This window comes from Carya illinoinensis, chromosome 7 (genome assembly GCF_018687715.1).
Source record: "Carya illinoinensis cultivar Pawnee chromosome 7, C.illinoinensisPawnee_v1, whole genome shotgun sequence".
NCBI classification, from domain to species: Eukaryota; Viridiplantae; Streptophyta; class Magnoliopsida; order Fagales; family Juglandaceae; genus Carya; species Carya illinoinensis.
Genome location: NC_056758.1, coordinates 992,019 through 1,013,608, shown reverse-complemented (window position 1 = coordinate 1,013,608; position 21,590 = coordinate 992,019). Strand labels below are relative to the sequence as shown.

At 40.9% G+C, this 21,590-nt stretch overlaps 1 protein-coding gene across 14 annotated transcripts in view; it reads right to left on the bottom strand.

Annotated features, from left to right (window-relative positions):
- LOC122314678 (protein MON2 homolog) overlaps positions 1–21,590 on the bottom strand; it is a 66,559-nt gene that overhangs the window by 18,995 nt on the left and 25,974 nt on the right. For all 14 annotated transcript variants that reach the window (XR_006243855.1, XM_043130183.1, XM_043130173.1 and 11 more), the window contains 7 exons: positions 20,679–20,765; positions 6,339–6,525; positions 5,881–5,924; positions 5,677–5,808; positions 4,896–5,027; positions 4,761–4,813; positions 4,634–4,682 (listed from right to left, as the gene is read on the bottom strand). Coding sequence is in view for 13 of the 14 variants with exons in the window: in XM_043130183.1 (XP_042986117.1) it covers positions 4,634–4,682; positions 4,761–4,813; positions 4,896–5,027; positions 5,677–5,808; positions 5,881–5,924; positions 6,339–6,525; positions 20,679–20,765 (684 nt within the window). In the remaining variant the exon portion in view is untranslated. The remainder of the gene's footprint in view (positions 1–4,633; positions 4,683–4,760; positions 4,814–4,895; positions 5,028–5,676; positions 5,809–5,880; positions 5,925–6,338; positions 6,526–20,678; positions 20,766–21,590) is intronic.

Here is a 21,590-nt window from a genome sequence, read left to right as displayed (position 1 = left end):
CTCGGACCATTGGCCCATCATGCTGGACTGTGGGGGGATTCAAAGAAGGCGGCAACATTTTAAGTTTGAAAACATGTGGTTGTAAATTGAAGGCTTTGTGGAGAGGGTCGGACAATGGTGGTCTTCTTACCAGATTCAGGGTACTCCTAGTTTTGTTTTTGCCGGAAAGCTAAAGGCTTTAAAACAAGATCTAAAGCGTTGGAACAAGCAATCCTTTGGTAATATTAGGGAACTCAAGAAGATAAAGCAGTGGGAGATACAAGAGCTAGAAAGGTTTCAAGAGTTAAGGCCTTTGAATCCGGAGGAACAAGCCCAAAAGTTAGCATTGGTTGTAGAGCTCGAGAGAATCATCCTACTGGAAGAGATCTCGTGGAGGCAGAAGTCTAGAGCTTTATGGCTAAAGGAAGGTGACCGTAGCACTAAGTTTTTCCACAGTGTTGCCAATTCTCACAGGCGATCCAACAACATCGAGATGCTGAAGATTGATGGGTCAGAGTGCAGGGATGTGCAAGTGATTAACAATCACGTGGTTAGTTTTTATGAACAGCATCTTATTGAGCAGGTTGGGTGGAGGCCTAAACTAGAGGGGTTGGCTTTTGAGTCCATTGGACCTTTGGACTCTAACCGTTTGAAGAGGCAGAGGTGCTAGATGTGGTAAGGAAAATGGCTAAAGACAAGGCTCCAGGTCCTGATGGGTTATCTATGGGCTTTTTCCAAACTTGTTGGGAGATCCTAAGGGATGACCTAATGGAGGTGTTTCAGGAGTTTTATTCGCTTGGAAAGTTTGAAAAAAGTTTAAATGCCACTTTTATTGCCTTAATACCAAAAAGGGCGGTAGCGGAGGATATACAAGAGTTTCGCCCCATTAGCCTAGTCAATGGGGTCTATAAGATTCTATCCAAGGAACTGGCAAATCTAGGAGTGTCAAATCGTGTTAACGGGTCGTGTTCGTGTCGTGTCAAATTGTGTTAACGGGTTATATAGGTCAACCCTAACCCGACCTGTTAAGCTTATCGTGTCAAAATCTCAAACCCTAACACGACCCATTAACATAACAGGTCGTGTCGTGTCAACCCGTTTTGACCCATTAATAAATATTACGAAATATGTTTTTTTTATAAGTAAACAAATAAATTAAGAAAATATTACGAAATAGGTTAATACGACACAATACAACTCATTTTAAACTATTTATATAAATGGGTTGAATAGGCCTGAAATTAACCTTTTCAACCTGATTAAATTTAGCATAATTTTATATAAATGTTAAAATTACAATATCTATAAAAATTATAAAACTAATAATAAGTCCAAAACTACAATCCAAATAATAAAAATATCGAAATTGAAATTCTAACAATTTTATTTTTAGATATAAGGGTATAATTGTAATTTTAAATTTTTTAACGTGTCATAACAGGTTATAAAGGGTCAAAACGGGTTAACCTGTTATCAACCCGTTAAGCAATCGTGTCTTAACGGGTCAACCCGTTTTGACCCAAACCCATTAAGGTTAAACCCTAACCCGCTATTATCGTGTCGTGTTCGTGTTGGGTTAATGGGTCGTGTGACATATTGCCACCCCTAGGCAAATCGCCTTAGTCAAACCGCTGGAAAGATTATTTCAAAGCCTCAAAATGCTTTTGTAAAGGACAAACAGATTCTAGATGCAGTGCTCATCGCCAATGAATGCTTGGACAGTAGATTGAAAGCGGGTCATCCAGGGATTATATGTAAGCTAGACATGGAGAAGGCGTATGATCATGTTAACTGGGATTTTCTGATTGACATTTTGGGGAAGTGTGGTTTTTGGGAGAGATAGCGTTCTTGGATCCGATGGTGCATATCTACGGTGAAATTCTCAGTCCTAATAAACAGAAGCCCTACTGGTTTTTTCAATAGCACACGAGGCCTAAGACAGGGAGATCTGTTGTCCCCATTACTATTTGTTATTGTAATGAAGGCTTTGAGCAGAATGATCTCAGTCCTGGTTGCAAATGGGCATATGACTGGTTACTTGATTGGAACCCCAGGAGGGGTAGTATTAACATTTCTCATTTGATGTTTGCAGATGACACCCTAATTTTCTCTGAGACGAATCAACTCCAAGTTAGAGTACTAAAGGCACTCCTACTTTGCTTTGAGATAATCTGGACAAATCAGAAATGGTGCCTATTGGTGGTGTTCAGAGTCTAAGACACTTGGCGAATACTTTAGGGTGTAAGACTGCTACAATCCCCTTGATGTATCTAGGCCTTCCGTTGGGGGCCCCCTCGAGAGCAGTTGCGTTATGGGATACAGTGATTGAGAGAGTAGAGCGACGTCTAGCAGGTTGGAAGAGAATGTACTTATCAAAAGGGGGTCGGATTACGCTTATAAAGAGTACTCTATCTAACCTTCCAACATATTTTCTATCCCTGTTCCCTATTCCAGCAAGGGTGGCACTTCGAATTGAGAAATTACAACGGGACTTCTTGTGGGGCGGAATAGGAGAGGAGTTCAAGTTTCATCTAATCAGGTGGGAATAGGTTTGTAAGCCCATCTCGAATGGGGGGGTTGGGCATTAGAAAGCTAAGAATTTTTAATTAGGCGCTACTTGGAAAGTGGTTATGGAGATACCATAGAGAACCAGAAGCTCTTTGGAAGTTGGTGATTGAAAGTAAGTATGAAGAATTATGGGGTGGTTGGTGTTCTAAGGAAGTGCGATGGGCTCATGGTGTGGGATTGTGGAAACATATTAGACAGGGATGGGAGGTTTTCTCTCACTATACGAGGCTTCGTTTAGGAGAGGGAAACATGATCAAATTCTGGTATGACACCTGGTGTGGTAATTGTGCGTTTAAGGATTTATTCCCGACATTATTCTTGGTTGCAAGCGATAAAGAGAAATCAGTGGCGGAAGTCATGGTGGTAATGGGGGAGCAAATCTAGTGGAATATCAGTTTTAGCAGGGCTGCTCAAGATTAGGAAATGGACACTTTTTCAGTCTTTTTCAGCCTCTTGTACTCAACCAAACCAAGTAATCAGCTTCTGGATTTGTTGTGGTGGGTACCGTCGGGAAAAGGCTTGTTTTCGGTCCGTGTTTTCTACAAGGCTCTAACACAAGGGCAACCCTCTCAGTTTCCTTGGAAAAAGCTTTGGAAACACAAGGTGCCTCTAAAAGCAGCTTTCTTTGTGTGGTCCGCTTCATTGGGCAAGATCCTCACAACGGATAATTTGAGAAAACAAAGGGTGATCATCGTAGATTGGTGTTGTATGTGCAGGAAGGGGGGAGAATCTGTTGACCATCTTTTATTACATTGTGAAGTAGCTCGAGGGTTATGGAACGAGGTTTTTTGTATACTAGACTTGGGTTGGGTTATGCCGGAAATAGTTGTGGCGGTTCTTGCTAGCTAGACAGGTTTGAGGGGCAACAACCAGATTAAGACAATTTGGAAGATGATCCCGATATGCATTATGTGGTGTGTGTGGCAAGAGCGCAATGAACGGACATTCAAGGATAAAGAGAGATCAATGAAGGAGCTGAAAGTCTTCTTTTTTAGAACTCTCTGTGCTTGGGCTATTGCTGTTAGTTTTAATGGCCAAAATTTACATGAGTTTCTTATTTCTTTTGATCCTACGTAGTGTAGGACATTCGTACTGAACGTGGCATTTTGCCTATTCTTTTGAATATACCTTCTTACTTTTCTCAAAAAAAAAAAAAAAAAAAAAAAAAAAAAAAAAAAAAAAAAAAAAAAAAGAAACTAAGCTCATCCTATTAGCAAGAACATTTGAAATTGTCTTGTACATACTGCTCACAAGACTAATAGGACAGAAAACCTTCACCTCCATTGCACCAACCTTTTTGGGAACAAGTGCAATGAATGTATCACTGTTTTCCATCTTTTTTCAGATGACACTACTATTTTGTGATACAGATTCGGATCAGATTTGAGCGATGAAGGCTCTTTTGATTTGTTTTGAAACTGTCTCTAGCCTAAAGGTGAACCTAGGGAAGTCTGAGAAGGTGCCGGTGGGCTAAGTGAGGAACATTAGAAGTTTGGCAAGTTTTAGAATTTTAACAGGACTGGAATTGCATGGGTGATGCCTAAGAGGGTGGTAGATTTGTTCGCTTGTTGGCAAAGGATTCAGCACAATTTCCATTTTGCGGATGTATGGAGAACGATTCTTTTATATATCATGTGGTGTCTTTGGATTGAAAGGAATGGTTGAAACTTTGAAGATAGGCAATATTCTCCGAATGAGCTTAGAAGTTTCTTCTTCCACACTTTATTTCTTAGGGCTTCTGCCAGTGTTTTTAATGGAGCCAGCTTACATGATTTTCTTGTATCACTTTCTAGCTCCTAACTTGTAATTAGGTGTTTGTTGTTTGTATAATTCCCATGTACTTGGGCTATGCCTATTTACTAGTTTTAATAAAATTTTATATTACTCATCAAAAAGAGAAGGGACCTAAAAAAGCAAGGATGGTAACAATATGTGTTTACTAATCCGCATGTCTACATGCACATTTCTATTTGTATTTGTGCATTCATGTTAAAATGTCTTTGCAAATCTTTAGGTAGAAATAGGTTATGAAATAAACCATGCATCTTGCCCTCTGATTAAACTCTCACTCAGACTATTTTCTAACCTGGAATCCCAGAGTGACAAGGTCCTTCTCAGAAACATCTGCTACAGACCTTCACAGAAAAGGAAAATTGAATGCATCAAGAGAACAAAGCCAGTAACTACAAGTATAAAGTGACTCAGAAGAAAACCTCAACATTTCTAGAATATTTGGCCAACTGTGGAGTAATTTTTCTCCATGCCTCTGAAAAAAGTTCGCGAGAAGAAATTATAAGAGTAGGCAGCAGCAAAGCAAAATAAATCTGTACCTTGTAGTGGCACATTACCTCTAATACGTGCAGAAGAATTTTCAAAGAACCAGCTCGAACGTCAATGTTTTGAGTAGAAAAGTAAAGTACTCTGAGTGGAGATATGACCGAACATTCAAGTGCTCTCAACTCTGCAAGCCTGGTTCCCATCTAAAAGACACAGAGCAAATAAAAAGCTATACCAATCCTTATTTTAAATATAATACCTAACTTCTTTCTTGTGGAAAAAAATACACAAACTCCCCTCAAACCACCCAAATTGCAATAATCCCCCAAACTATCAATTTTGGAAAAATTACCCTAATGAAAGTTATTTTTTAAAAATAAAAATAAAAATGTCGAAAAAATTAAAAATATTTCAAAAATCAAAAGTTACTTCCATCATTTTTTATGTATTTATTTCTAATTTTCGTTTGAAAATTTTATTCATGTTTATTTCAGTTTTTAAATAATTTTCAATTTATCTATTTTTTTGTGTTTTTTGTTTAATTCTTTTAAAGTTATTTTTATGTTTTTATTTTTTATTTTTTTGGATTTTTCGGTTTTTATCCAGGATATTCATGTCAAAATTGTTATGGAAAGGGTAAATAACAATTATTTTATTTTTTGGTAATATGAAGGGGCGATGACCAAAATTAATAAATTTTCTTATTCATAAAAAAAATTTGATAGTTTGAAAGTTGATTGCAAATGGGGGGGTAATTTGAGGGGAGTTTAAGTCCCTCGTTTTCATTTTTTTTTTGGTTGTGATCATTGATACAATACCTAACTTCAACGATAAAGGGGCAAAAACTCTCACCTCCTGAGATCTACCATGGGTTCCGGTTGGTATATTGTCCTGAAACCCATCCGAGCCTAAAACAGCACATATTGATTGATCCAATGCATCAAGTCCAATAGTTCGTAGATGCTGATTAGAACTATCAGCAAGCTGCAAAATGTTCTTGTGATGTCAAGAAGGATGTAGATGTGATACAGTGATATATCAAACAAACATCATTACCTCAAGAAAGTGGCCAACCACTTGGTCCCACAATGACTGCACTCCTGCAATACAGTAGACAAATCGAGAACGAATCAAATAACATTAACTCAAATCATACAACAAACATAACAACTCTCTTTATAAATAAGTCACCATAACTTTATTAAAATAACTTGCCTATACTTTTACAAGATCTGTTACTTTTTTTATAAGTTAAGATTTGTTACTTTATTTCATGGCAAAAAATATGGAAAGTGGTGAAAATTAGTAAATTACTTCTAATTTTTCAGTGAAGCCTCAAGAAGTTCTTTTTGTCTTGTCTTACGCAAATACACCCACCCACATGTGCATGTGCACCAAAAGAGTTTTACTTCTAAGGCTTTAAATATAATTAGGCCAGCAAGTTGCAGTGAACAAACATATGGAAATCATAAGCACGTGCAAACCCAGGACGTAAAACAAATGGCATCACGTACTGTGAAGATTATTAACAAGGATGGAAATCATTCTTTCCACAGAAAAACTGATGCTTCCCAATTTTTGACTTGATGCCGGTCCAAAAGCACTTGAAGCTGCAGCCAAGGATTGATCTGACAATTGATGTAGTGCAGAAAGAAGAGACTTAACGGCAGATAGGTGCATCAATGCCGAGCTCTCAAAAAGCTTTGCAAACGGAAAGGAGGGAAAAAGAAAATGTTAGAATATGTTGATTGTAACCATGTAGTACGATAGAACAATTCATTAAGGGTTATTTTCAATAATGAAGGGGAAAAAGAGAGATACAAAACAAAATGATGCTGAAATTGTCACATGGCAATTTCAAAACTGTATCAAGATAACCTCTGGACTCTGGTTGTTTTCAGGAAACATTAATTCCTCTATTTTTTAGGACAAAGGTCCATCAGAAAGGACAAGAAAACAAGAAATTCTTAAAACGATAAACAAATTTATTATATAAAAGGGATTCAAAGATATAGTCAACATTAAGGACATGTTTGGAAACTTAGATGTTCTCAGATATTCTCAAAACTTAATTTCCTTCCCAATCATCACTCAAACACAAAACACTTTTCAATTTCAAATATTCAACTTTTTCATCTAATCATTACCTAATCATTATTCAAACACAAAACTCAATACAACTTCCTCAAACTTCCAAACAAAATACAAAAAACAACACAACTTTTTCAAATTTCTAAACATAAATTATATTCAAACAATTGTTTAGGAAGGATGAATTTAAGAAGGATGAATCGGTGCTGGATGGTAACAATAGGAATGACATTTGTGGTGGAAGCGAATGGATGTAAGGAAGAATGGTTTGCCTACTGAGGTGTTGCAGAAAGTTGGAGAAGTTGAAGGGTCTCTGTGGCACGTAAGGGCAAAGTTATTTGGTTAGAAGGAGAGGTTGGAGTCAATGTTGAAGAAGGTAGATGAAAGGTTGGGTCTGTTTATGGGTTTGGGCCTAAATTTGGAGGATTAAGAAGAAGGAAAAAGGATGAGGGAGCAGCAGAATGGGCCTGTGGCTTTTAATGTTAAGTTAGCATATGGGCCGGATCGAGGCCCAGTAAATAGGCCTGGTTTCTGGAGGACAAAGCCTTCACATGAGATACAGGGCTCAAACAGCCCGAGAGGAGGTGTGGCCCAGCCCAAGGGCTCGGTGGCTCCGACAGACACTACGACATCACAAATAGGGTTGACAGCGACAGGCGAGTCCCCAAGAGGCTCTCCGACAAGGGTTCATCCACCGGTGACTGTTCAGTTATTTAGATCTGAGAATCGGAAATCTGAGGTGGTCCATTTTTTACCCTTGCCAACACAAGAGTTTGAGCTTTCATTTGGTTAGTTGGAATAACTTGTGTCAACTGGTTTCTTGTGGAGGATTGGGGGTGAGAAATTTGAGGTTGTTTAATAAAGCACTCCTTAGAAAATGGCTTTGGAGATATCATGAAGAGAGATTCTTTATGGAAGAATGTTGTTGATGTTAAATATGGGGAGTGGGTGGGGGGATTGGTGTTCTAATGAAGTTAGAGAAGCGTATAGGGTGAGTTTATAAAAGGGCATTAGGAAAGGTTGGGGGGAGTTTTCTACACATTAAATTTAAGGTGGGGGAAGGGAAAAAGGATTCTCTTTTGGCATGACATTTGGTGTGGGGAATCAGCTCTTAAATCAGATATTCCATCTCTTTACAAGATTGAAGGGATCAAAATGTTGCTGTGGCAGATTATCTTCAATGTTAGGATACTAATATTCTATGGAATGTTGACTTTATTAGAGATGTAAATGACTAGGAAGTGAATGTTCTTTCAGATTTTCTGGGAAGAATTTACAACTCTAATGTGATGCAGGGAAGAGAGGACAGGCTATTGTGGGATCATGCTGGAAATTTCAGGTTTTCAGTCAGTTTTTTTTATAAGGTGCTTAATTGTCATTCTGGCTGTGTTTCCCCTGGAAAAGTATTTAGAGGGTGAAGGTACCTACTAAGGTGGTGTTCTTTAGTTGGGTGGTTGCTCTAGGGAAAGTATTTTTTTTTTTTTTTGATAAGTAAACGATAGTATTAATAAAAGGCATAGCCCAAGTACACAAGAAGGTATACAAGTGGTAAAACCTATCTAGGTGGCTATAGTAGTCACCAGAAACTCGTGTACATTTAGGCCATTAAAGTCTATAGCTAGAGACCATAGAAGTAAAGTGCTGAACAAATAGATACAAAGCTCCTCAGTTGTCCTCTCCTTATCTTCAAATGTTCGTTCATTTCGCTCTTGCCAAATGCACCACATGATGCAGATAGGTACCATCTTCCACATAGCTTTGACATGTAAATCTCCTCCCGGCATCGCCCAACTGGCTAATAGTTCAAGAACTGACTTCGGCATCACCCAATTTAACCCTACTCGACGGAAAACTTCACACCACAAGGCTCTCGCTGTCTCACAATGTAGCAGGAGATGGTTCACTGACTCACCATCTTTCTTACACATACAGCACCAATCAATAATAATTACCCGCCTCTTCCGCAAATTATCGGTAGTCAGAATCTTGCCCAGAGCTGCTGTCCATACGAAGAAAAGTGTTTTGGGCGGCGCTTTATTCCTCCACAATCTTTTCCATGGAAACAAAACATTCGGTGTAGCTATAAGGGCCTTATAATAAGAACACATCGAGAAAATACCCTTACCCGTATGTTTCCACCACAGTTTGTCTTCATGCAATCCGTTCGGCTTCATAGAGTACACTCGGTTGAAAAAATCAGTGAAGCTGTTTACTTCCCAATCATGTGCTGCTCTACAAAAAGTGATGTTCCAGTGAACTTGATCCCCCGAGCGAACCAACAGGTCCGCAACCGAAGCTTCTTGATCACAGGCCACTAAATATACACATGGAAAAGTGTCCTTCAGTGCCTCTTCCCCACACCAAATGTCCCTCCAAAAACTTATTCATGTGCCCTCCCCCACCAAAAGTTTAGTATTATTGGCAAACATCCTCCACCCTCTTCTAATTTGTTTCCACATCCCCACTCCATACGATCCATTCCCCTCTCTAGTACACCATCCCCCCCAAAGGTTGCCATATTTACTATGAACTACTACTTTCCATAGTGCTTCCGGCTCCATATTATATCTCCAAAACCATTTCCCTAGGAGAGCCCGATTGAAAATTCTCAAATTCTTTATCCCCAACCCTCCTGAAGAAATTGGTCTGCAAACCGTATCCCAGTTGATTAGATGAAACTTGAATTCATCCCCCAACCCACTCCAAAGAAAATCACGGTACAATTTTTCAATCCATGCTGCCACAGAAGCTAGAATTGTAAAAAGAGACATAAAATAAGTGGGTAAGTGAGAAAGAGTACTCTTTATCAGGGTCACTCGGCCTCCGTTCGACAATTACAGTCTTTTCCATCCAGCCAATCTTCTCTCTATTTTCTCAATAACTTTATCCCAAATAGCTATGGCTCTTGAAGCCGCCCCCAAAGGTAAACCCAGATAAGTCATTGGAAGGGCGGTGACCTTACACCCCAATGTGTTAGCCAACTGTCGAGATCTACTAACATTCCCAATTGGAACTAATTCTGATTTATCAAAATTTACTCTCAAACCTGATGCTGCTTCAAAGCATAACAGTAGCGCTTTCAGAGTCCTAAGTTGTTCTTGTTCAGCCTCACAGAAAATCAGCGTGTCATCAGCAAAAAGTAAGTGAGATATCGAGATAAGGCCCCTATTCTGATCACCCACGGAAAACCCAGCCAGCAAACCATTGTTAACTAGAGTCATTATCATCTGACTCAGGGCCTCCATTATGATAGCAAAGAGAAGAGGGGACAATGGATCCCCTTGTCTTAAACCTCTCGAGCTGTTAAAGAAGCCTTCTGGACTGCCATTAATCAGAATTGAAAATCTTGCTATTGAAATGCACCATTTGATCCATCTACACCATTTTTCCCCAAAACCACACCTCCTCAAGAGATATATAAGAAAATCCCAATTTACATGGTCATATGCCTTTTCCATGTCTAATTTACAAATAATCCCTGTCATACCGGATTTTAATCTACTATCCAAACATTCATTGGCTATTAATACCGAGTCCAGAATCTGACAACCCCTAACAAAGGCATTTTGTGGCTTTGAGATTATTTTACCAATGGCCTCCCCCAACCTGTTTGCTAGAACCTTTGAAATAATTTTATAGACCCCATTAATGAGGCTAACGGGCCTAAAATCCTTCACTTCTACAGCCTCGGTCTTCTTTGGAATTAATGCAATAAAGGTCGTGTTCAAACTTTTCTGAAATTTCCCTGACGAGAATAGTTCCTGGAAAACATTCAGCAAATCCTCTTTTATCACCTCCCAACAAGTGTGGAAGAACCCCATCGAAAAACTGTCTGGTCCTGGTGCTTTGTCTTTCCCCATACGTCTGATCACTTCATATATCTCCTCTTCCTCGAACGCTCTTTCCAATCTTGTTGCAATCTGTGGCTCAATGGAATCAAATACAAGTCCATCCACTTTTGGCCTCCATCCCTCTCTTTCTGTAAATAGTTGTTCGAAAAAATTCAGCACATGTTCCCGTATCACAGGGGCCTCCGTACACTCTCTACCATTGATACTCAGCATCTCAATGGTATTATTCCTCCTATGCGAATTTGCCACTCTATGAAAGAATTTTGTACTCTTATCCCCTTCTTTCAGCCACAAAGCTCTTGATTTCTGTCGCCAAGATATTTCTTCAAAAGATAATACCCTTTCTATCTCTGTAGTCAATTCTGCCTTTCTTGTTCTTTCCTCTAGGGAGAGAGATCTGCCTTCGTTGATGCTTTCAAGACACTGTAACTCTCCCATCATAACTTTCCTTTGCTCCCCTAAGTCCCCAAAAGATTGGGAATTCCATAGCTTTAAGTCCTCCTTTAAAGCCTTTAATTTGCCTGCAAGTATATGAGATGGAGTACCATTAAACTGATAAGAGGACCACCAACTCCTAACCTTATCCACAAAACCCTCGCTTTTAAGCCACATGTTTTCGAACTTGAAGTAACGGCGCCCACTTTGAATGCCTCCGCCATCCAATAAAATTGGAAAATGATCTGAGCATAAACGCGGCAATCTCCTCTGGCAGACCTCTGGATACTGACATTCCCACTCTGGCGATATTAAGAATCTATCCAACCTCGACCACGTCTGATTATTGGACCAAGTAAAAGGGCCACCTATAAGTGGTAAATCCACCAGGTTCAACTCAAAGATGCATTCGGAGAACTCCGTCATAGCTGGACGTATACGACTATCACCTGATCTTTCACTAGGGAACCTTGTGACGTTAAAGTCCCCTCCTATACACCACGGGAAATCCCACCAACTGTGTACCCCCACAATTTCTTCCCAGAGTTGATGTCTAATGTTGTCAACATTCGGTCCATATATTCCTGCAAAAGCCCACAAAAAAGTTATCTTCCACCATCTTAAGAGAAACAGCCACCGTATATTCCCCTATGAACTCCTCCCGCTTCATCATCACCCTTTTGTCCCACATCACAAGAATACCCCCCGAAGCCCCATTCGAAGCCAAGTATACCCAATCTACATATGGGCAGTGCCATACACTTCTCACTATTTTTCGGGTTACCAGTTTCAGTTTGGTCTCTTGTAAACATACAATATCCGCCCGCCATTCCCGTAACAAGTATTTTATGCGAGAATGCTTATTATAGTCATTTAGTCCCCTAACATTCCACGACACTATTTTTGGCTTCATAAAGAAACAAAAGTACCCTTCCCTTTGACCCTATCCCTACTAGCACTACCCTCTTTCAATGACCAGTCCAATCTCTTAACCTCCCTACATTTCTTGACTCCTTTATTCTTAGAACGTGAGTGTCCCACCTCAATGGCCGTGAGAAGAGCCAAAAACTGTTCTTCATAGCCCACACACTCCATGCCCACTATCTTTTGAATGTCTTTAACCTTGTTGAAAACCCAATCCGACATCTCACACTCATTTGGTATAAGACAATCTAGAGGAAACGGGCTCTTGTCCCCCTGCCCTTCACACTGAAAATGACCTTCCCATTCCACCAAAGTATTATGTATCTCCACTCCTTCTGAGATGATTTCCGGTGAAACTACCAGCTCCTCCCTTAAGGTCATCGGCTGGTTTAGCTCTTGAGAGTCAGGGACCATAGATAAATCATTGCAATGAGAAGCAGAAGCCTCCCTTATGACATCTGAAATGTTCTGTCCACCACCCGCAAAAAGAAAAGCTCTCGGGAACTGGTTTTCTTCATTTTCCTCCATATTCCCCTTAAAACGTTCAGTCCCATGTTCTGAAAACAGCTCTAGATGTTCACCCTCTGAGCTCTGTACCTCCGTTTGAGGAAAAAACTCCCCCATTGTGCTTATCGGTTTAGTCTGTGCGTAAAACTCTGGAAAAAGAACCACCGGGGGCTGTATTTCCTCTTTTTCCTCTACACGATACGGCAAGATCTGTTCTATTCTCGTCGCCGGCGATGTCTGCGTTGCCGGCATGATTTTCGTCGTCGTTCTCTGTTCAATCTGAGCATGGGTCGTCGGTGTCAACTGTGTTGCCGATGTAGATGGGTCGGATCTCATGTTTCGGATCCTCCATCTCTTTTGTATTACCGGCCCGTGAACTGCTTCTGTAACATTGGACTCCCTGGTAAGGCCTTTACCCGCAGGCCCTCTTTTGTCCAATATTTGAGGCCTCGTGAAACCCTCTTTCCCTGCCTGGCCCAACTCCAGCCCATTATAGGCCTGTCCCATTTCCTTCTTTAATAATAATTCGATTTTCTTAAGCAGATCTGCTATCTGCGATTTTGCCTCCCATAGCAATGTCAACGTCTCCCCATCAATCACTCCCTCTAGCTGTCTGTTACAGCTCTGACACAATACTACGCACGTCTCCCTGTCAAGCTCCTGACCCCATGCCATACCTTTTTGTACGAGCATATCTTCCTTCCCAGTTCTCTGACCCTGCGGTTGTTCCACCATCAGAGCCTCCTTGTAGGACAAAGGCTGTGACTGCCCCAGCCATTGCTTGACCATCGTCCTCTTCCCAGTTTCCTCATTGTGCACATATCTCTTTTCATCGAAGAGATCCCACAGCGCCTCCCCCATCTTGTTCCACCCATTTCCTTCTTCCTTAGGTATGAAGATGAAGTTCCTCCTCCCACCCACTCCATATTCTACCACTGCTAGGTACCTACCTCTCGAGTTTGAACACCTTTGGGCAATGAAACTACTGCTGCCTTCCCTTTTAGAGGTATAGAATTCCTTATGATCTTCCTTTGAACAGACCTCCATGGCCTTTGCCAGCCACTGCACCGCTGCTGGGCCCAGAGCTATCTTTGCCACCATCCTACAAGATTTTTCTGTGATAACCACCCTGCCCCCCTCCTTTACTAGCGTGAAGCATTTTGAACCAATAACTACCTCCTTACACCACTGCATAGCGTATGGATAGAACCTAACTAAGCACCACCGTGAACACCGTCGTTAACTACCCCCACTAACATAACTGAATAAAGCTAAGCATCACAAAAGAGGAAGTGTACGGAGAGAAAATTCGTTGCTCTCAAAATTCTGTGAGGTGCCCCAATTCTAGCTTACCTAGGGAAAGTATTGACCATGGATAACATTAGGAAACGTGGTTTGTGTATAGCTGATTGGTGTATCATGTGCAAGAAGAATGGTGAATCTGTAAATCATCTTTTTTTACATTGTGAGGTGGCAAAGTCTTTGTGGAACGAGGTTATTGGTCGGACAGGTTTATATTGGGTGATGCCTAAGGAAGTTGTGGATTTCCTTGGCATGGTTTTGAGGCAAGGAAATGAGTTGCTGCCAAAAGGAGAATGATTCATTTGTGTTTAATGTGGTGTTTATGGCTGGAAAGGAATGAGAGATGTTTTTGAAGACCAAGCATTCTTTTGAAGATCTTCATTATTTTTTCTTTTCTACTTTGATTTTGTAGGCTAGGATCTTGTAAGGAATGATGATAATGCACTGAATCTGTTTCTATCGTAGTTTCCTACTTTCTAGGAGATCAATGTTAAAACCATGCCTGAATCTCTCAGTGGGACTTGTTCCCTCTTCAGTGGTGTTTAGCTCAGTTGTTACGTTGCTTTAGGAATAGATACATTGTTATGGGGTTGTTGAGGAATGTCAATGTTGATCAGAAGTGTTTTGAGTTTGAAAAATTAAATGAACTATGGTGGAGATGCACGGAGAGCAGTTGTCGTGCAGTGAACTGCATTTCCATTGCTCAAGATTCTATGGGTTGGTTGGCTGCCATGGTGAAGGAAGCTCTAGGCTACGAGGGTTTTGCAGAATTTATCAAATCGCGAAGAAGTGGGTCTCAGGTATTGGTGGTGTAGTGGCATCATAACTCTGATGGGAGATTCATCTCTGTTTCAGAGTTCGGCCAAGGGAAGCATCGTGGTCTGATAGTGATACCGGAAGGAAGGAAGGGGGTAGGGTGGAGGAACTTTGTTGATTTGTTGAATGAAAGCGCTGAAACTTCCTTTGCTTTTTTTTTGGGGGGGGGGGGGGGGGGGGAACAGAGGCAACCCGCAATGGGGGCCTCCTTCGTCGATTAAGCATGCTCCTCCATCGCAAGGGCACCAGCTTTCCCTTTCATACAAGAAGGCTCTGTCTCAAGCCCCAAAACTTGCAGTGAGGACAAACGAGAATTCTTCTTTGGTGAAAGATCAGTCGTGCATAGGGAATGGTAGGAGGGTGTCAGGACTAAATATGGAAAACTCGATGCATGCGTTGGCTGAAATGGAGAAGCAAGTGGCTACCTTGCAGATGAACATGGGATTACTGAAACGCTGCGTTGAGGTTGTGGGGCTGGATCAGGATATGGGTGCTCAGGTTGAACTGGGCTTTGGTAATGAGATTCTGATTGGGCCCAAGGATCCAGGAGACGTTGGTCTTCATGATAAGGGGAAGGGTCTGGCTTCAGTTGGACCTAACGGGCCCAAGGATTTGCACTTAGCAGCTCAGCAGTGCAGGCCTATCCTACAAGCCGATGGCCTCGACCCAATCTGCCTCTCGGCTCGACCCAATCTACCTCTCAGGCTCGAGAGTTGAAGTGCATAAGGTGCCTTGTAGTCAAGCCCAGCCTGTCCTTCAGACCCAAGCGACGGATTCCCAGTTTCATATGCAGCGTATGCTTGACGATATACCATCATCGTTGTGTGGGCCTTAACCCCCACCGCTGGCGATGGGTCAGGGGTGCCAGATTATGCTAGTGGCTTCGCTGGCGAGGTCTGGGGTGCCGGATTGTGCGCCGGAAGCCTTACATGATCAAGAGATGTGCTTGCACAGCGTCGAAAGGCCTCTAATGTCGACGAAGCTTACCCAAATAAGGTCGCCTGAGGTGGCCGGAGGTCTCGCCGCTTCATTGACACCGTCAGAAATGCTAGGATGTGGCTCTTTGTTTTCAGGGCCTCCGATAGGTAATTTTCCAAGGGAGAATGACAGATCTGAAGCCGTGGAGGATTCAAGAGGTACGGAAGTCTTAATTGGTGGGGAAGAATCAAACTTAGGTTCAAATTTGCAGTTGGCTTTGGTGGATAAAGACTGTATTGGTGGGGAGGGGGCCGTGCTAACCCCTTTATGCACACTCCCGCCCAGTTTCAATAATGAGAGAGTTCCTTCTAACTGGATTTTCAAAAAAGTGGAGGAGATACAAGCTGTTATTGGGATTTCGTATAGAGGTGATGAAGAAAAATTTAGGGCTCTTCTTAAGGCAATTGAAGATAGGTGTATGAAGTCAGCCACAAAGCTAGATAGGGAATTGAAAAGGCTAACTTGCTCCATTAACTATGATGCAAAGGAAGGAAGTGGTGGTAGGGATAGAGCGAAACGGAGGGGCAATCTAAGTTTATATGCAGCCTAAGATTATCTCTTGGAAAGTGTGGGGGCTTAATGATCGCAATAAACGCCTTCGTATCCGAACATTATTGCAGATGTGGAATGGTGATGTGGTTTGTTTTCAAAAAACTAAGCTACGGTTTATCGACAGAAGAATAGTGTGAAGTTTATGGAGATGCGCATATGTGAGTTGATCCTACTTGGCCTCCTTAGGAGCTTCAGGTGGAGTGTTATTAATGTGGGACAAAAGAGTGGTTGAGGTGATTGAGGAGTGTATCGGGGATTACTTAGTAGCGATGCGATTCAAGAACGTTATTGATGGATGGGATTGGGCATTTGTAGGAACATATAGGCCCAATGTGAACAGAATTAGGAGGAGGTTATGAGAAGAGTTGGCGGGTGTATACTCTCTTTGGGATGTACCATGGTGCATGGGAGGAGATTTCAACATTACTCGCTTTCCTAGCGAGAGGTCAGGACATTTTCGGAACTCAGCAGCCATGGAGGAGTTCTCCGAGTTCATTTTTTAGCTAGACCTTATGGACCCCCCCTTGGTAGAAGGCGAATACACTTGGTCTAACGGTCGAGTTTGGTCAAAATTGGACAAATTCCTTGTCTCTCCTTCATGGGAAGCCCACTATCCGGAGGTATGTCAGAAACGTCTACCGTGAGTCTATTCAAATCATTTTCCTATTATACTAGATTGTGGGGGCATTCATAGTGGTTGCCGGTATTTCAAGTTTGAAAACATGTGGCTTACCACGGATGGGTTTGTAGAGATGGTGCGTAATTGGTGGTCTGCATATCAGTTCACTGGTACCCCAAGTTTTATTCTTGCAGGTAAGCTGAAAGCTCTTAAACAAGACTTGAAGAAGTGGAACGTGGAAGTTTTTGGCCACATTGACAACCAGAAATCTACCCTTTTGGTGGAATTGCAGGAGTTAGAGGGAAGGGAATTATCGGGAGATTCCTTGGAGAAGATGATTGTGAGGAAGGGTACAGTCTTGGCAAGTTTGGAGAGGATTTTGTTGTCAGAAGAGACCTCTTGGCATCAAAAATCCAGGGCCCTTTGGTTGAAAGAAAGTGATAAGTGTACGAAGTACTTTCACAAAGTGGCAAATTCACATTGATGCAATAATGCTATAGAGTCACTACATTCAGGTTCTCAAGTGATATCTTCTCCCTTGGACCTAGAAAATCATATTGTGGATTATTATGAGACCCTTCTCTCATAACCGGCTGAGTGGAAGCCGAAGCTTGATGCTTTATCATTTGATGTTATTGACTCTCAGAACACGAGCGTTCTGGAGAAACCCTTCGATGAAGACGAGATCTACAAGGTCATTGTTGGTATGACTAAAGATAAAGCGCCAGGGCCGAATGGTTTTTCTATGGGGTTCTTTCAAAGTTGTTGGGACATTGTCAAAGGGGATGTTTTGCAGGTCTTTAGCGAATTTTATTCTTTTCAAAAGTTTGAAAAATCCCTTAATGCAACTTTCATTACTCTCATTCCTAAGAGACATGGGGCTTCGATTATTGAGGACTTCCGTCCTATAAGCTTGATTAGTGGAGTGTATAAGATTATCTCAAAGGTCCTTGCCAACCGGCTAAGCCCGGTGTTGGAACATATTATTTCCAAGCCTCAAAATGCATTTATTCACGGAAGAAAAATTCTTGACTCGGTGCTCATTGCAAATGAATGCTTGAACCATAGATTGAGGGAGGGGGGTTCAGGCATTTTATGCAAGCTTAACATGGAGAAGGCGTATGATCATGTGAATTGAGAATTTCTCTTATACCTACTCAAGAGGTGTGGTTTTGGTGATAGGTGGATTGCCTGTATGAGTCATTGCATTTTGACTGCTCGAATCTCAGTTCTAGTTAATGGTACACCTGCTGGATTTTTCGATAGTTTCGGGGTTTGAGACAAGGAGATCCCCTGTCTCCCCTTTTGTTTGTTATAGTTATGGAGGCTCTTAGCCGAATGGTGCAGGCCGCAATTGGTGGAGGTATCTTACCCGGTTTCCAGGTGGATAATGGTACTGGTGGCTTGATTACTATCTCTCATCTTTTATTTGCAGACGATACTTTACTTTTCTGTGAAGCAGATAGAAGCCAGATTCTAACTCTACGTGCACTGTTACTTTGCTTTGAAGCAATGTCAGGACTCAAGGTGAATCTTGGTAAGTCTGAGATGGTTCCGGTGGGTGTGGTTTCAAATATACGCAGTTTAGCAAGCTTATTGGATTGTTAGGTGTCCTCTTTACCTTTGAAATATCTGGGGCTTCCTTTGGTTGCAACTTTTAAGGATAGAACCATGGGATGGGGTGGTGGAGAAGATAGAGAAAAGGTTGGCTGGCTGGAAACGAGTTTATTTATCGAAAATGGGTCGTCTTACTCTTATTAAGAGCACCCTTTCAAATCTTCCCACATATTTCTTATCATTGTTTCCTTTACCGGCAGGGGTGGGGAACATGATTGCGAAAACCATCAAAGCATTCTTATGGGGGGCTTGGGGGAGGAGGAGAAATTCCATCTAGTTAGTTGGAAGACAGTTTGTGCTCCAGTTATACAAGCGGGGTTGGGAGCGCACGACTTGAGAACTTTTAATAAAGCCCTATTGGGGAATTGGTTATGGAAATATCATTCGAAGAGGGGGTCTTTGTGGAAAGAAATTATTGATGCAAGATATGGAGCTGCTTGGGGTGGTTGGTGCTCCAACGAAGTGAGAGGGGGTATGGTGTGGGTTTATGGAAATTTATAAGGAGTGGGTGGTCTTGTTTTGAGAGACATGTTTACTTTGAAGTTGGAGATGGCAATCGTATCAGCTTCTGGCGGGATGTGTGGTGTGGAGACAATGCATTGGAAAGAGTTTATCCAACTCTTTTTCGTATTGCTGCTAATAGGGAGGCTTCAATGGCGGATGTGCGGTTATTCCTTCTTGGTGTTCATCAGTGGAATGTTCTTTTTATCAGGGACTTTCATGATTGGGAATTATCTATTTTTTCAGATTTTCTCAACCTACTATACTCCATGGGGACTCCTATGGCACAGTGTAATCGCTTGAAGTGGAGGTCTAATAATCAGAAGAAATTAATTGTAAAGGCGTATTATAAACTATTATCATCACAAGACCATTCTCCTTTTCCCTGGAAGAGCATTTGGAAGTCTCATGTGCCTTCTAAAATAGCCTTTTTTGTATGGAATGCCACTCTTAGGAAGATCTTGACCACGGATAACCTGACGAAGAGGGGGTACGTAGTGATGGATTGGTGTTATTTGTGTAAAAAGAATGGAAAATCTGTTGATCACCTCCTACTACACTGTGAGGGAACAAGAGAGTTGTGGGATGATATTTTTCAAAGGGTTGATGTTGCTTGGGTTATGCCCTCGAGGGTGGTAGATTTCTTGGGTTGTTGGAGGAAGATGCAAGGATGTCATCAAGTGGCAGCAGTGTGGAAGATGATCCAGCTGTGTATTATGTGGTGTATTTGGTTGGAAAGAAATGCGCGCTACTTTGAAGACAATGAACGCTCTATGGCAGAGTTGGAAGAACTTTTTCCTACACACTTTATTGCTTTGGTTTTCTGCTATTGTACTAAACAGGGACAATGTTCATGATTTACTGTCTTTAATTCATCGCGCATAGAACGTTCCTAGGTGTCTTATGTATACTTCCTGTGTACATGGGCTTTGCCTATTTTGTGATTAATAATATTTTTCTCTTATCAAAAAAAAAAAAAAAGTTTTGCTACTTTCTAGTGTGTAGTAGGTATTTCCTTTGTATACTTCATGTGTACTTGGGCTGTGCCTATTCTTGGTAATAAAATTCTTATTAATTATCAAAAAAATATTTTTATTCAACTCTCTCTTTTCCAAAACCAAATAAAACATCTTAACTCAAACCGTTTCACTACTATTCATAAACAATTTCACTACTATTCACAAAACTCTAATATATTCTAAGGCAATGTTTGGGAAGTGAGATGAGCATCTCATCTCATCTCATCTCATCTCAAAACTCCTTATAATTTCCTTCTCAAACATCACTCGAATATAAAACACCTTTCAAGTTCAAATTTTCAACTATTTTGTCTAATCATTACAAATTTTTCAAACTTTCAAACAAAACCCAAAAAACGATACAACTTTTTCAAATTTCAAAACAAAAATAATATTAAAAAAATATATTCAAACAATTTTTTAACTTTATAATATTTTTATTCAACTTTTTTCTCTCATTTCCCAAAACCCAAACATCTTAACCTGTACTATTTCACTACTATTCACAAACCATTTCGTTACTATTCACAGAATTGTCATCGCATCTCATTACCCAAACATGCTCGTCCAAATGAGCCCTAAATAAAAAGGGTTTCAATGAGATAGTAAGCATCAAAAACAAATTTTATCTGCTTTCCTCACCTGAGAATTCAAAGAAGAGAGAATGTTGAAATCACTGTATTGGCCAGATGATTCTCGCATAAGCTTGGGGACGGCTGTGGAGACCTCCTATAGATACAATATTGAGATACTTGCACACTTTCAGAATAGAGTTAACAATCGTGGGATTAATACATCTTTGAACAAAAATAATCAACCATTAAGAGAAATTTACTCAGACTACAAAGAGCTATACATGCTTCTACATAATAGTAAACAAGTGCCTATCTATAAAATGAAACATTAGGGTCTCATTCCAAAAATCACATTTCAGATATTGCTTAATGAGAAACCTAACAATTTACGTTAAGTTCTGAAATGACATTTGTTGGTAGAGGTGGTGCAACCAACAATTTTAGTAGATGATGGAGACTGGTACTCCCCCAAAATTAAACGACACATGCATCCACATACAAATAAACAATATTTCGGGTCACGCAACTGACCATTCTGCTACACTATAATATTCAATGGATTCTTCCCATCCAGTTTCTAATTAGGACATAAAAGTTGGTGAATGCAATGCATAAATTCTTGCATGGCATGCACACCAGGAGAAAGATTGAAACAAGTTATTATATTTTGTTTCCACACCAAAGTAGTGCAGCTTTTTTCGATGATGACTTTAACACTTATGCTATCTGGTTTTAGAGAAACAGGGAAGTGGTAGGGGAACCAAGAAAAGACAGAATTGATACCCCTGTAATTTCTAAGAAATATTGCACCTATACTAATCTCCAGAGGTATACATTTTCACCAAATTGTAGGCCTTCAGGTCGCACCTTAAGTGGCTTCGGCTTATGCCCAAGCCCAAGATTTCACTTGAGTGGCAGGTTAGATCTGGTTTTGGGGCTTTTTCTTTGGGTACGAAATAAATAATGGGTCCAGGCATCT